Source organism: Lytechinus variegatus, chromosome 18, assembly GCF_018143015.1.
Source record: "Lytechinus variegatus isolate NC3 chromosome 18, Lvar_3.0, whole genome shotgun sequence".
NCBI lineage: Eukaryota > Metazoa > Echinodermata > Echinoidea > Temnopleuroida > Toxopneustidae > Lytechinus > Lytechinus variegatus.
This window is the reverse complement of record NC_054757.1, coordinates 20,539,467-20,553,801: the sequence shown is the minus strand read 5'-3', so window position 1 is coordinate 20,553,801 and position 14,335 is coordinate 20,539,467. Positions and strand designations below refer to the sequence as shown.

At 37.8% G+C, this 14,335-nt stretch overlaps 1 protein-coding gene across 1 annotated transcript; it reads right to left on the bottom strand.

Moving 5' to 3' along the window:
* Positions 1 to 2,340: 2,340 nt before the first annotated feature.
* On the bottom strand, positions 2,341 to 10,599 carry LOC121432276. The gene is made up of 4 exons (XM_041630138.1): positions 10,469 to 10,599; positions 6,819 to 6,917; positions 5,371 to 5,558; positions 2,341 to 3,560 (listed from the first exon to the last, which is right to left on the bottom strand). The coding sequence occupies exons 2-4, from the start codon at positions 6,915 to 6,917 to the stop codon at positions 2,885 to 2,887; spliced, it is 963 nt and encodes a 320-aa protein (XP_041486072.1). The 5' UTR covers positions 10,469 to 10,599; the 3' UTR covers positions 2,341 to 2,884.
* Positions 10,600 to 14,335: the final 3,736 nt, after the last annotated feature.

Below are 14,335 nucleotides of genomic sequence, written 5' to 3'. Positions count from 1 at the left end.
CGGGGTTGTTTTTCCCCTGGGGCTGTCTAAAAGGGAGTTGCCCAGTTATTCTTTATTTTGCGTTTCCCATCTCATCTCTGAGATTACGTAAGTCTTGCATTCTTCTTCCATCAATTTGGTTCAATCTCTCTGTCGCTTTTCTTGTGGCCAGTCCTCGTCTCGTCACCCCTTTTCATTCTTCCTCTTTCTCCAACCTCTTTTTTTTCTCTTCGTTTTCTCTCTCTCACGTCTCTTCCTCCCTGATCCCTCTCCAGCCTCCCACTCTCTCCATTCCTGCCTTTCTCATCTCCCGTACCCCTTTCCCTTAAGCTTGGCCCCGACACTGCCTCTCTTTTTCTCCTTATTCCCCCCCCCCCCTCTCCCTCTCTTCCCTACTCTTCCCAGTGGCCGCTAAACCGGGGAAGGGCTTCAGATCCTTCTTTTTCCAAAACCGTGGACAAAAACGTAAAAAATGACCCTCTGGTTGTGATATTTTTGCCTAGTCAGCCCCCACACTTTCCGCGGCCCCTGCTTCCCCCTCACCCCTTCCCCCACACAGCATGCCCAACTAATTTATGAATTACACAGTACTCATCAGACAATCGACTTTAGTCAAATAGGTTTAACATAATTATGTAATACATTCAGTATCATGATTTCGTCCATGTGACAATACCAAATGATGTAAAACATATATGCTAAGAATATGTTGAACCACGTTTGACACATCTTTAGAGATGAAACAACGCATTAGAATTTTATAATCATCGTGTATTCTACATCACAGAACACAAATCTACCCTGTCTCAAAATAATGATCGTCATGCGATATTCTAGAGTGCATAAGTGTCTGAAGATTTATAAACACAAAGATCACACACAGTGCAGACAATAGTATGGAAGATTAAAAGTGCCACCCATGCAGGTAATCATCTCGTATGTCTACAAGATCTTGAATCAAAGATCTTGTCATCTGCTCATCTCCCCCACGGGATGTGTACATCGTGAGAGTCGTGTGGTCCAGTGGTTAGAGCATTAACTCATAATCGCAAGGTTGTGAGTTCGAATCCCAACTCTGCCATTGTCGCCACTTTGATAAAAAGCCCGAGAGTGATATCTGTCGTCTATAACGTCAGCCACTATGACTGCAACCTAGACGTAAAATGCTTCGTAGGTAATTGGTTATATGCCAGCTTGGCGTTTACCTGTCCAGCAAAATGCTGTCCTGCCGAGTTCCTGCGGGACCAAAACAGAAAACATGACGAGATCTAAGATCACGGCATCTCATCATATCTCCCACTGGATGTAGACATGACGAGATCTTGTCATGTGATCCCCAGAGATTGTAGACATGACGAGATCCAAGATCTTGTCATGTGATCCTCAGAGATTGTAGACATGGCGAGATCCGAGAATTTGTCATGTGATCCCCAGAGATTGTAGACATGACGAGATCCGAGATCTTGTCATGTGATCCCCACGGGTTGAAGACATGACGAGATCCAAGGTCTTGTCATGTGATCCCCACGGGTTGAAGACATGACGAGATCCGAGATCTTGTCATGTGATCCCCACGGGTCGAAGACATGACGAGATCCAAGGTCTTGTCATGTGATCCCCACGGGTCGAAGACATGACGAGATCCAAGGTCTTGTCATGTGATTCCCACGGGTTGAAGACATGACGACATCCGAGATCTTGTCATGTGATCCCCACAGATTGTAGACATGACGAGATCCGAGATCTTGTCATGTGATCCCCAGAGATTGTAGACATGACGAGATCCGAGATCTTGTCATGTGATCCCCACGGGTTGAAGACATGACGAGATCCAAGGTCTTGTCATGTGATCCCCACGGGTTGAAGACATGACGAGATCCGAGATCTTGTCATGTGATCCCCACGGGTCGAAGACATGCCGAGATCCAAGATCTTGTCATGTGATCCCACGGGTTGAGGACATGACGAGATCCAAGGTCTTGTCATGTGATCCCCACGGGTTGAAGACATGACGAGATCCGAGATCTTGTAATGTGATCCCCACAGGTTGTAGACATGCCGAGGTCCAAGATCTTGTCATCTGATCATCTCTCCCAAGGGATGTCGACATGACGGGATCCGAAATTACAATATTGGTTTAAAACTACCCAGAATTGGATAAAGTTTTAACCGATTGTTGTGTGGACAGTATGTTTATCTGGACATCTGGGTGGCATTTTAAAGCTTCCATATAATAGCGTATTTAAAATCCGAAACGTTAACGTAATCAACGCGCAGATGGAGAGTGCTTTCAATTCGATATGCTTATGTAGAGGCCGCGCAATGGTTTTGAAAGTGTGTGTGTGAGAGTGGGGGGGGGGGGGGGGTGGGGTGGGATGCCGACCATGCATAAAATCACAATCAGATAGTAACTTTCTAAGTTTTATACACGGTTTTGAAAAAAAAAAGTCGAGGGGGTGAGGCTGAAGCCCACCCACCCCGGTTCCGCAAACTGGTACACCATTGGAAATAACGTATACACTGTAAAATCGCTGTTGGAATTGTAAAACACGTTATTTAAGCCTGTCACTCTAACAACTGTTGTTTAAACTGTTTAAACAAGTTGTTTAAAGAGGCTAAACAGTTACAAAGAATGTTTGAACAACTTGTTGTTAGAGTGACAGCCAGAAACAACGTGCTTTTTACTTTATTGTTTTTTGTTTTTTTTTTACTTTGTACGTTATTTCCAGCCTTGCTCAGGATCGGTCTGGGAACGGTTTCTTCGTATGAAAGTAATATTATACTCTGTTCGTTTCCTGATATATTCACTTTCACCATGTTCATAGAATACAATTTCTATAATAGTACAACTAAATAATAAATCATTATCACGGCAATAATACAAACAGTATGTTTTCATCATGTATTAATTTTCTCCAGCTTTGATCCTTGTTTCGGCCATTTCTTTGTAGTAGTCTGCTGTAGCGTCTATAGCCTTGATTGTGTCAGGAGTCATCTCCGATCGTGGAATCTTTGGCTTGGATGCTCGGAATTCAGAACTTTCGAAGGCTATCTTGTGGACAAGACGTATAGTGCCATCCGCTCTGGTACCGGACATTGGAAACATGCACCGCCAAGTCTTCACTATGTCTGGGCTAGCATCCCACTGGAGATACTTAGCATCCCAGGGCATTCCACAAGCTTCAAAGTACTTCGGAAGCATATCCGCAGGATTGGCCAACAGTTCGTCGACATCAATGACCACAGGGTTTGGGTCAAAGTTCTCCTTGACGTGCTTCCAGAGGTCATACTGGCATTTGTAGGTGTAGCCTGGCATCATGAATGGCACATCTGTGGTCATGTCAAATGTGGCAGGATCGACAGATTTCCTTCCCGGCATTGGCATCTGGGCAACCTGAGTTATCAGAAGGGTTCTCCAGGAAGGGAACATCCGCTCAGGATCACGGATCAGAAACGTGTGTTTGTAACCTGCCTCTTTCTTGGGTAAGAGATCTAGGTACCCTGTGACGCCATAGGCCATGTCCTTGATGAATATGGGTTTGTCGGGTTGACTTTCAAGTTGTTGCCTTATCCCATCGCGCCTAGAAAATTCAAGAATAAGAAAAAACAACTCTTGAAATCAGAAGGAAAATAATTTCAATACTTTTTGAAAATCGAGGATCGTAATAGTAAGTACTGTGTTTATTGAAATCTTGAAAATAAGAAAAAGAAAGAGAAGAAAAGAAGGAGAAGAAGAAGAAGATGATGATGATGAAGAAGAATGATGATAATAAGAAGAAGAAAAAGAAGAAGGAGGAGGAGGAGAAAGGGGAGAAAGAAGAAGACGACGAAGAAGAACATTTTCGACGAGGGGGGGGGGGGACAAGAAAAAAAAGAAAGAGAAGAAAAGAAGAAGATGATGAAGAAGAAGAATGATAATAATGATAAGAAGAAGAAACAGAAGAATGCAGGGTACGTAAATATTACGCAAAATGTGATCTATACTAATGTATAGACAATATTGCTTTTTTTAACCAATAGCTGTTAGACTGACATGCTTAAACAAAGTTTTTAACATTTTGTTTAAGATATATTTACTGTGTATGAATAATTTCAGAAAGAAAATCAACCCAGTGATCTCATTCCCAATTTAGTTGACCGCCGCGAGTCTTTATTTTAAAAAAATGCAAGAATAATACCGGCAAATTCAGATCGATGGCCATCTGGTGAGTAGAGACCTTTACAGATGGATGAAATTAGTATTCTAAATAAATCATTCAGTGAAATCATAGGGCCTAATATATTTAATGTTTTCATAAAATAAAGAAGAGCCTCTTTCTTGTGCCAGTGGCATAACTGATTTGAATTAATGATTTATCATCGCCATAGGCATGATAGGGATAATTTGTGTTTCACTAGTGCATGACGAATAGAAACGTTTGAATAAATGAAAATTACAAATGAGTTCAAAAAAGTAATGGTAAATTATAATTGATGACCCAAAACCATTGGCGTACAGATGAAGGGGGGGGGGGGGGGGTGTTCACAACCAAGAAAAAGGGAAAAGGAAAGGGTGAAATATGATATTATTTTCTAAATATCGTGTCACAATCTATTAAAGACTTGGATTTTGTAATAACATTGTTTAATTTCTTGCTAGCTCGCTTCGTTCGCTCGCATCTTTCTATTAATGTTACGCGATACGCCATATCAGGCCCACAATTTTTTTGTGGCTCATGACATTAACGCAGGATTGATTTCTTTTCTCAAAACAGCCCCCCCAAAAAAACACCTAGTAATAAATATATAATTTATTCAGTCCGGGCATGCATTCGATTATTTAGTGATAAATCGGATCAAAGTCTAGAAATTAAATGAAAGATATATATAGAACATCATGTCTTGCGTTACTTAAACATTGGCAGTAATTATCAACTTAATATCACCCCAATGTTGGTACTTTAGAACAATTATTTGCCACTTTTAACTTTAGGATCTGGGCATGCATTAAACAAAATAAGCAATACATCCTTTTTAGGGAACGAAGGAATTAAAGCAATAGTATTGAAAAGGTGGTTTAGAGATTGGGTAATTGTCTCTTTCTCATGGCTTCATCTTATACGATAATAAAAAGGTTGATGTGTTAGGAAGCTTTCTGAGATAAACAACCACCCCTGCTCATGCTCAGAGATCAAGGTTACCTACATCAGGACTGAGCATGCACATCGATCTTTTGAAATTTGAATGTTCTATTCAGTTCACTATGTTTTCAGTCTTGTATTCGAAATTTCCATGATCAATATTATATTATATAGTATCTAAAGTACCGAGATTCGGATATTAACTAAACCATTCAGCTGAATAAATTTATTTTAACTGTAACTGTTTAAAATTGCTTTGGAATATACTTACAACATTAGTGACACGTCCATCTTTTCTGGCATGAAAGCATGTTCCATGGGAGAGCCTTTCATCATGGCTTTCATTGGACCTAAGAGCGCCTCCGGGTCAAAATCACCGCAGCTCCTCGGAAGAGGCACGCCCATTGCTTTCAGCGTAAAGTCTTGAAAGAAGGCTAGACAGTAGGGCTCAAACCATACCTTGAACATGTTGAAAGGAAAAAATGAATGGCTCATTTGGATTTTGATATGAAGAGGCGTTTCCACTTTATTCTATCTTTTGAGATTATTGATACATTGTCTTGGGTAAAGCATATTTTGTTGAACCTATTCCAAATAATAAACATCTGCAAATCATTACTGTTTTACATATATGTATTTATATATATATTGTGTGACAGAAATGGATGAAGAGAACAAAGGTAGGCGTAGCTTAAATCAATGTTCCCAGAGCTATCTACCCTTTTGGAAAAATTGGTGATGCCGAAAAATGTCTCTGCCGGGAATTGAACCCGGGCCCCCAGCTTTGAACGCCGGTGCCTTAACCACTAGACCACAGAGACGGGTTAGTGGCTAGGGCGCCCCGATCCGATTGACCGTCAGATAGACAGATTTTCGACACCATACCAATTTTAATTTCCCATTTCGGGTTAAGTTGGGTTTTAAACAATGACAAGCGGCCATGCCTCAGCTGGATCGAAGCTATTGCTTTGATACAGTACACGTATGGGAGAAAGAATGCAAATGTGTGAAGTTATACACGTACTACAGCTTTGGCAACTCTTTTTATTTAAATATTGTGTGACAGAAATGGATAAAGAGAACAAAGGTAGGCGTAGCTTCAATCAAGGTTTCCCAGAGCTATCTACCCTTTGAAACCCGGCGTTCAAACCTGGGGGCCCGGGTTCGATTCCCGGCAGAGACATTTTTTCGGCATCACCAATTTTTCCAAAGGTAGATAGCTCTGGTGAACCTTGATTGAAGCTACGCCTACCATTGTTCTCTTCACCCATTTCTTTACAATATATATATATATATATATATGTATATATAAGATAAAGAGTTGACCTCTCAAGCTGCGTTTGAATCAAAACAAAGCATTTCCCTCACCTTTCTATCATTTTAGATAACCTGACAGGACAGTATATTAATCATCAATATCAACACGTATAATAATCGTCATGGCTGGTATTGCCATTGATATTCATCCGTTTGTTTTCTTCTTCTTTTACCCATTCGTGTCTTTTCTTTTTATTTTCTTATTCTTCATTTAATACCCATTCTTTATCGTTTATATCATCATCATCATAACCACCATGTCATCATCATCATCATCATCGTCGTCACCTTCTTCTCCTCCTTCATCATCATCATCATCATCACCATCATCATCATCACCATCACCACTACCATCACCTTTATCATAATTATCAATCTCATCTTCATCATATTAATACTTACCTCTGTGTTATCAATAAAACTGAAACACTTAGCGATGGCAGTCGATATCGAACGTGGTACACACCACATGATGACCCGGAAGGGTTTTGAATCAGACATCTTGTAGTAAAGTGAAAAACCAAAAAAAAGGGACAGAGAGTGAATTGAAAAGGTAAGTCCAAAATATTTAACACAAAAGCCAAGGCCCGATTTCTTTTCACAGGGGTGCTGGTTTTTGATACTTTGACAAGCAAAAAAAAAGTTACACTAGAAAATAAAGCTGATTTTTGTCCAGCAAAAATCTAACAAAATGGTGATTTTGGTTTCATTTCTGCTCTTTAGCATAGCTATTATATTTCCAGGGGAGGGGGGGGGGGAGCTGCCTATGGTGGATAATACATGCAGCATCTCCCAGCCTAATCATGGGTGCTTAAACGACACCCATGCACGCTTCCCAGGGCCATGGCAAATCATGAGGGCATGATAATGCTCATATTTTTTTTACTAGATTACTTAGTGGAGAAAAAAGAAAATAACGTGAACACAAGTGTGGGTCGGGCTTTCAGTGTATAGGTATTCACAAAATATATTTCTGACAGTTTTTAAAGTTAAAGTCCTTACTGTTTCAGCATTTTTTTTTTCAGAGTAAATTTTTTATACTTATCAGGGGGCGCTGGCATGGTATTTTGATGCCCCCTTTTCACTTTTTTTTAAAATCCCCCCTTTTCACTTATTTCTTCTTGTTCTCCCCCTTTTCCTTAACATTTTCCACAACTTGAAATGTCATGGGGTTAAGAGGGGGGGAGGCAGGCGCGGATCCAGGAGGGGGCCAGCGGCCCCGGCCCCCCTATTTTTTGACAACCTGCAGAAAAAGTGTACTCTTTACCTTGATAGAAACTACGAAAAACAGAAAGAAAAGTAAGAAAGAGGTATTTTACCCATGATGTGTAATTTACAGCCTCGTAACGACCGGCCCGACCCCGAAAGGAAGCAAAAAAAAGGTGAGGGGAAGAATGGAAAATAGACTTTATATAAAATTTTTCGCTCGCGCTTCGCGCTCGCATTGCCTGTGTAATGAATCCCATTCAAGAGGGTTAAATGACACTAATATATAACCAATATATATATACAATATATCCAGTTCTGATATCAATTTGCACACAATTTTTTAGCTCGCACATCAAGCTTTCATTATTTTGTTTGATTTAAAAAAATTGTTAATGTGTATCAAAATGTTCAGCTCGCGATGCGCGCTCGCATTGTTTGATTTGTGGAAAAACCTATGCTCTTTGGAAATCTTACCAAAATTTGTCAAAATGCTCCTTTATCATGTCAGTATATAAAAAAATTAAGCTCATGCTTCGCGCTCGCATTTAATTGTTTGAGACACACGGCTTGTTTATTCAAGTAAAAACGCGCTTAGACTGCTCATTTTTTTCAGGTCGGAATATCAGAAATTTTGAACTCGCGCTTCGCACTCTCATTATTTAATGAGTGATACTTGTTCCTCTTCATTAATCACTAAGAACAGTCCTAATTGAGTCACTTTTCACGTTTACTATATGATGAAATTTCGGCTCGCGCTTCGCGCTCGCATTGTTTAGTCGGATACTTATCTTTGTCATGATTATAAAAACTGCTCTGAATTTTCAGTTCTAAGGACATAAAAAACAGAGATTTTTAGCTCGCGCTTCGCGCTCGCATTATATATTAAGACCACATGAGATACCTTATATTGTCTATAGCAATAAAAAACTAATACTTAAAACTTCAGTCTTTAGTCAGGACTACTACCCCCTGAACCCCCCCCAAAAAAAAGCCAGATTGTAGCGGCCAATCGAGAAAAATGTTGATCAAAATATTTTTCGGCCCCCCCCCCCTATTGGTGTGAAAGCTGGATCCGCCCCTGGGTGAAGGGATGTTAGTCACTCTCATTCCCTCCTTGTACTGTGATGTTGCGAAGTGTTATAAAATGTCACGACTTGTATACCTATTATTTGGAATTTATAATTATAATAGATTCAGTTTTCATAAATTGATTCGAGAAGTGCATGTACCGTAAAGTATAATGGAAACATTATTAAAGTGATTGATTAACATTGGTTTGACTTAAAAAAAAATCTGAGCTAGAAGGTCACACTTGTCACCTGTGTCTGTGATATGTTACAAAAATGAAGCCCAGAAAAATGCGTTCGAAAATAATTATTTAGTGCTTCAAAAATTGAAATATAAAGTGACGGAAAAACCATCTTAATTTAATCCCATACACTTATGTGTACTATTTAGGTGTCTATAAGACGCCTATATATTTAAAAAATCGGGGTTTGCCTTGTAGTTTAGCTTTTTATTCTCAATAATGGTTGTGTTCAGGGTTTATTAGTTCTAATACATGCACTTGTACACATGTTTCATCATGGTTTGAGAATTTTTAAATCAGCTGCTCACAAAGTTAAACAATACCTTTAATGTAGGCCTGTAGCGGATATTTTGGGGTCAGGGTCTGTGGCTGGAGTAGTGGTAATCATATCCAGACAGGGGCGTATCCAGAATTTCTGAACCAGGGGGGGGGGGGGGGCACAGGAAATATGACGTTCGTGTAGTCCCGAAATTGGTAATTTTCTCTCTAAAAATAAAATCAAAACCTATAGGGAGAAAATCACCATAAAAGGAAGGAGCACTTCGTGCCTTTGGATAAAAAGGGGGCACGTATGTGATCTCGTGCCCCCTGGATTAGCCGGGCTTGGCATGCCTGGGTTTGGCATTCATGGTTTAGGTTTCCTTGGTTATATCCGGGGTCCAATGTTTAAACCGAGTTCAGAATGCAGATAACGTATAGTGAAAGCAAATAATCCGAATCCCAGGTAAAATACCTCGCGACGGTGACTCGAACATATCAAACATAATCATACATTGTACCTACTTCAATAATTATGTTGTTTGTATAAGTTTTATTTGCAAATGACACGGCAGCATTTACAGCCATTATATTTTGTTCTGTGAAAATGTAATAATGCAAATTTGAACATTAAGTTCGGATGGAACATTATCTGATTTTTAAGTGACTTATTTGTAAATTCATTATTCAGATCATAGCAAGGAGGCATTTTATAAGCATGAAGGGTATACATGGTATGATATGTGTCTGTACGTCAGGAAACCACCTGACAAAGTTTTAAGATGCCAAGAAAATGTATACATGTATGGACTGCAAAAACACCCGACCGGTGCTGATTTATTAAACACCTGCCCGGAATCTACAATATATCTCCACACCAGAGTATTGAAAGAACACCAGTTTGGAATCAAATGCTGTTTGAATACTAACTGGTGTTAAATAAAGACCTAAAGAAAGAGAATGGAAAGAGATGTGGAGTAAAATTTCACTGGAGGATGAAAAGAAAGGGGGGGGGGGCAGATATATGGGTAGGAGGATGAGCTTGGGGAGGAGTTAGCAGGGGGAGTTTCAAATACCTTTGCAGCTTTCAAAATACCTTACTGGATACAGAGATAATACACAGCACATGGGCCGGAAGGGGACAACTTGCAAACTTTAAAGTTATACCTTATAAACTTTATAGGTTATTCCCTACTCTCATTCCTGTCTAAACTAAAAGTAAGTAATATCGCCAAGCATTGATTAATAATGCATATTATGAATCAGTTAGACTTACCTTAAATCGTCGAAGTCTGGCTGTTGAACGAGATACTGCAACTGTCTAGCAAATGGAGCTGCTTGGAGAGAGCTATGACTCACTGCCTGTGAGAATACGGTATATTGTGAATATTATTATGGCTTTAAAAGGTTTGTTCGTTATCACATGGTCCATGGTTATCAGAACCAGGCCAAAGACAGCGCGAAAACCCTGTGCGGTTGACCCTTAAAGGTCAAGTCTTATTACCTTACAACAGGCCGGGAGAACAGGTTGATTCGAATGATCTGAAGGAAAGCCCAGGCCAAAGAGTCATTCAATATTATCTTAATTAAGTTATGCGTTATTTCTTATAAATCAATTCAACTAAAATTAAAAAAAATATTCAATATAAATCAACTCCCCAATATGAGTCCAAGAAACCTCTTTGTAAAATAGCAAGTGCCCCCTTCCTCCAAGAAAAAAGAGGGGGCAAATATGGTGTATGGGGGAAAATGTCAAATTAAGAGATACAATACGGTTTTAGCATGAAAAGCTCACTTTGGGGAAATAGTAACAAAATAAAAATAGACTCGATATTACGCCTTCAAAAGAAAGCTCTTCGTATTTTTTCACTCTCATTATCTAGCCCGTACCGATCCTATATTTCATCATTTTAAAACATTAAAAATTTACGTTATTCACACTTATTAAACCACTATTTTCATGTACAAATTTTCCAACAACACCATACCAGCATCCTTCCGTAATATTTTTCTTTAGAACAGAGACATTCATTCATAACCTACACGAAATCCATCTGACTTTCACCTAACAAATAAAAAACTAATCATTGCTCACAAAACAAAATTCATCACGGTCCTGAAAGGACAAGTCCACCCCAACAAAAACTTGATTTGAATAAAAAGAGAAAAATTCAACAAGCATAACACTAAAAATTTCATCAAAATCGGATGTAAAATAAGAAAGTTATGACATTTCAAAGTTTCGCTTCATTTCACAACAACAGTTATATGAACGAGCCAGCTACATCCAAATGAGAGAGTCGATGATGTCATTCACTCACTATTTCTTTGTTTTTTATTGTTTGAATTATACAATATTTCAATTTTTACGAATTTGACGATTGGGACCTCCTTGCCTGAAGCACAAAATGTTAAAATATTGGAATTCCACGTGTTCAGGGAGGAATGAAACTTCATTTCACATGACAATGACGAGAAAATAAAAATATTTCATATTTCAAAAAATAAAAAAAAAGAAATAGTGAGTGAATGACATCATCGACTCTCTCATTTGGATGTAGCTGGCTCGTTCATATAACTGTTTTTGTTAAAAATAAGCGAAACTTTGAAATGTCATAATTTTCTTATTTTACATCCGATTTTGATGAAATCTTCAGCATTGTGCTTGTCTGATTATTCTCTATTGATTCAAATCAACATTTTTCTGAGGTGGACTTGACCTTTAAGTTTGGAACACTTTGCCTACTAACATCAAACAAGCTACATCTCTTTTTTTCCTTTAAAGCTTTCTTAAAGAGATTTCTTATATCAGAGTATTAGTAAAAATCTCACCTGCACGCGCACCCACACTCACTCACTTCACTTGACCCGTTACCCTTTTCCCCTTAATATTAATTACAAATAATCAATTAATTTTTTAATAGACCCATGAAGTCCTCTCTACAATGGTTTTCATGTAGCTCCCTTCCACTGGCTGCTATTCTCTCAAGCATTTTGCCTACGATAGCTGGCCACTGCATTTTCTTTATATATTTGTCATTGCTTACATGAATATCTATGTAAATTATTCTTCTATTATGGAATTGTTACAATTTTTAATTCTATCATTTATTTTTTGTATTTCATTTGTTTACATGCATTATGATTACTGTGATTCATGCATTGAATTATCAATAAATGCAGAAACACCTGCCCAAAAATTGTGATAGACAGTTGGTGGTTTCTTCCTTTCTTTCTTTCTTTCATCTTTTAGGCCTACTGACAAATGACACAGAAAAGAACGATGACTCCGAAACTTATTTTTGATATATTTCATTTATTTCCTTATCCCAATATATAATATTCCCCAAATCGCCACTCATAAAAAAGACATTTGATATAATCGATTTACATACTTTGCTTTGCAGATAATTTATATCAATTATAATATATATCTGTTCATTCATGAATAATAATAATTTTTTTTTCAGTGAGCATCAGAGAAACAATATTTCAAAGTATAATTAATATCAACGAACGTAGAGGGCAGCAACACACAAGATTATGTGTTGCTGCCCTCTACGTCCGTTGCTTAACATAAAGTAAACAAGATATAATAATTTGGAGACGGTGGCAAGATACAGTTGCAATTTTTTATTTCCTAGTCTACGAGCAGACTTTAGAGACTTTCATATCCCATGGGCATTTCAAAGAGCTCTTCACGAAGTAACAAGCGACTTCAGTACGAATGACTGTTGATCCCATTGTTGTAGTAAATTATACACATCAAATTTCAATTGGCGTTGATTAAGTTCTTATAGGGATGCTTCGGGCTGAAAATATTTTTATCTGAAATAAATAGAGTAGAGTTCCTAGAGCAAAATGCAGAAAATTCAATCAAAATCTGATGACAAAAAGCGAAGTTATTGAATTTAAATTTTATCAATTTATTGTGAAAACAGTTATAGTCATGAAAGTTGTAGTGAATATTTATTAGGTTGGCTGATGATGCCACATTCCACTTTTTCATACGTTATTACAAGGAATAATAATTTTTATTTTTTTCATACATGTGTGATTGATATATCTCCTTTTGTAATAAAGTAAGTTGTAGCAATGGACATCTAATATACTTAATCGCTTGTTATTCCAATATTTTGGTTCTTAAAGGAAAACAAAGAAAAATCTAATTTCATATGATAAATACAAAAAACAAGTGAGGATATGACATCATTACTTTGCTCATTGAATATTCATGAAGACATGCTTAGAACTGTTTCACCGGAGTAATCCTCTTATCTTATCCTCTTTAAAATGCCATATATATATTTATTTTTCTTCCCGGTTTTCAAAATTTCAGTATTTTGTTTGTCCAATTTTTCTTAATCTGTTCAAATAATCATATTATTTCCAGCCTGGAATACTCCTTTTTGAAAGGATGACCAATCATTTGTACAGTCGCTCTTACGATCAGCTTGATGAAACACCCATCAAAATGTGAAAGCCCCCCCCCCCATAACATGGGAATGTGGTTGATCCAATCATCGGTAGACTGGCGTTGGTCTCGGGGGCGCGGGGGGGGGGGGCGGGGGACACTCCTCCCTTTCCTCAAAAATAAACAAAATGAGGTAAATTTGATAAACCATTGTATAGTATTTGACAACATCAAAATTTTCAGTTAAATTCACGGTGTTACATGTCCAAGCTGAACAAATCGGTTATAAAAAATGAAATCGACCCCCAAAATCGTCAAATTATTACCTTTATAATTATGATAAACACTTGACAGTGAATGAAACGGATCATATATAAAAAAAATAATTTAATTTGATTTCGATTAAGTCGAGGTAAGAAAGGCCAAATCAGTATTATCAATAAAATATCAGGTTGAAAACAAAAATAAACATATAAAATGGGTGCGTCGTGGTCTAGTGGTTTTGCCTCTCGCCTTTTTTTAAAACGTTTAACCATCTCATACACATATCACAAAACAAGTTTAATAACAATAAAAAATAACAGTGTACAGTATGGATAAGTTACATTTTGATAAAAAAAATACATACAAAAACAACAAAAGAAAAGAAACATAAAAAAGCAGTACAGGTCTGTTCGTCTACATTACCCAAAATCTAATAGATTCCATTTTTTTTTTAAACAGAGGGTC

What these genes read in the sequence shown, in the direction of transcription:
- LOC121432276 (XM_041630138.1), bottom strand. Translation starts at nt 6,917, where the DNA reads ATGTCTGATTCAAAACCCTTCCGGGTCATCATGTGGTGTGTACCACGT. An exon ending in GTTTTATTGATAACACAGAG is followed by an intron (nt 5,559 to 6,818) that starts GTAAGTATTAAT and finishes AACATGTTCAAG; the next exon opens with GTATGGTTTGAGCCCTACTG. An exon ending in ATGGACGTGTCACTAATGTT is followed by an intron (nt 3,561 to 5,370) that starts GTAAGTATATTC and finishes TGAATTTTCTAG; the next exon opens with GCGCGATGGGATAAGGCAAC.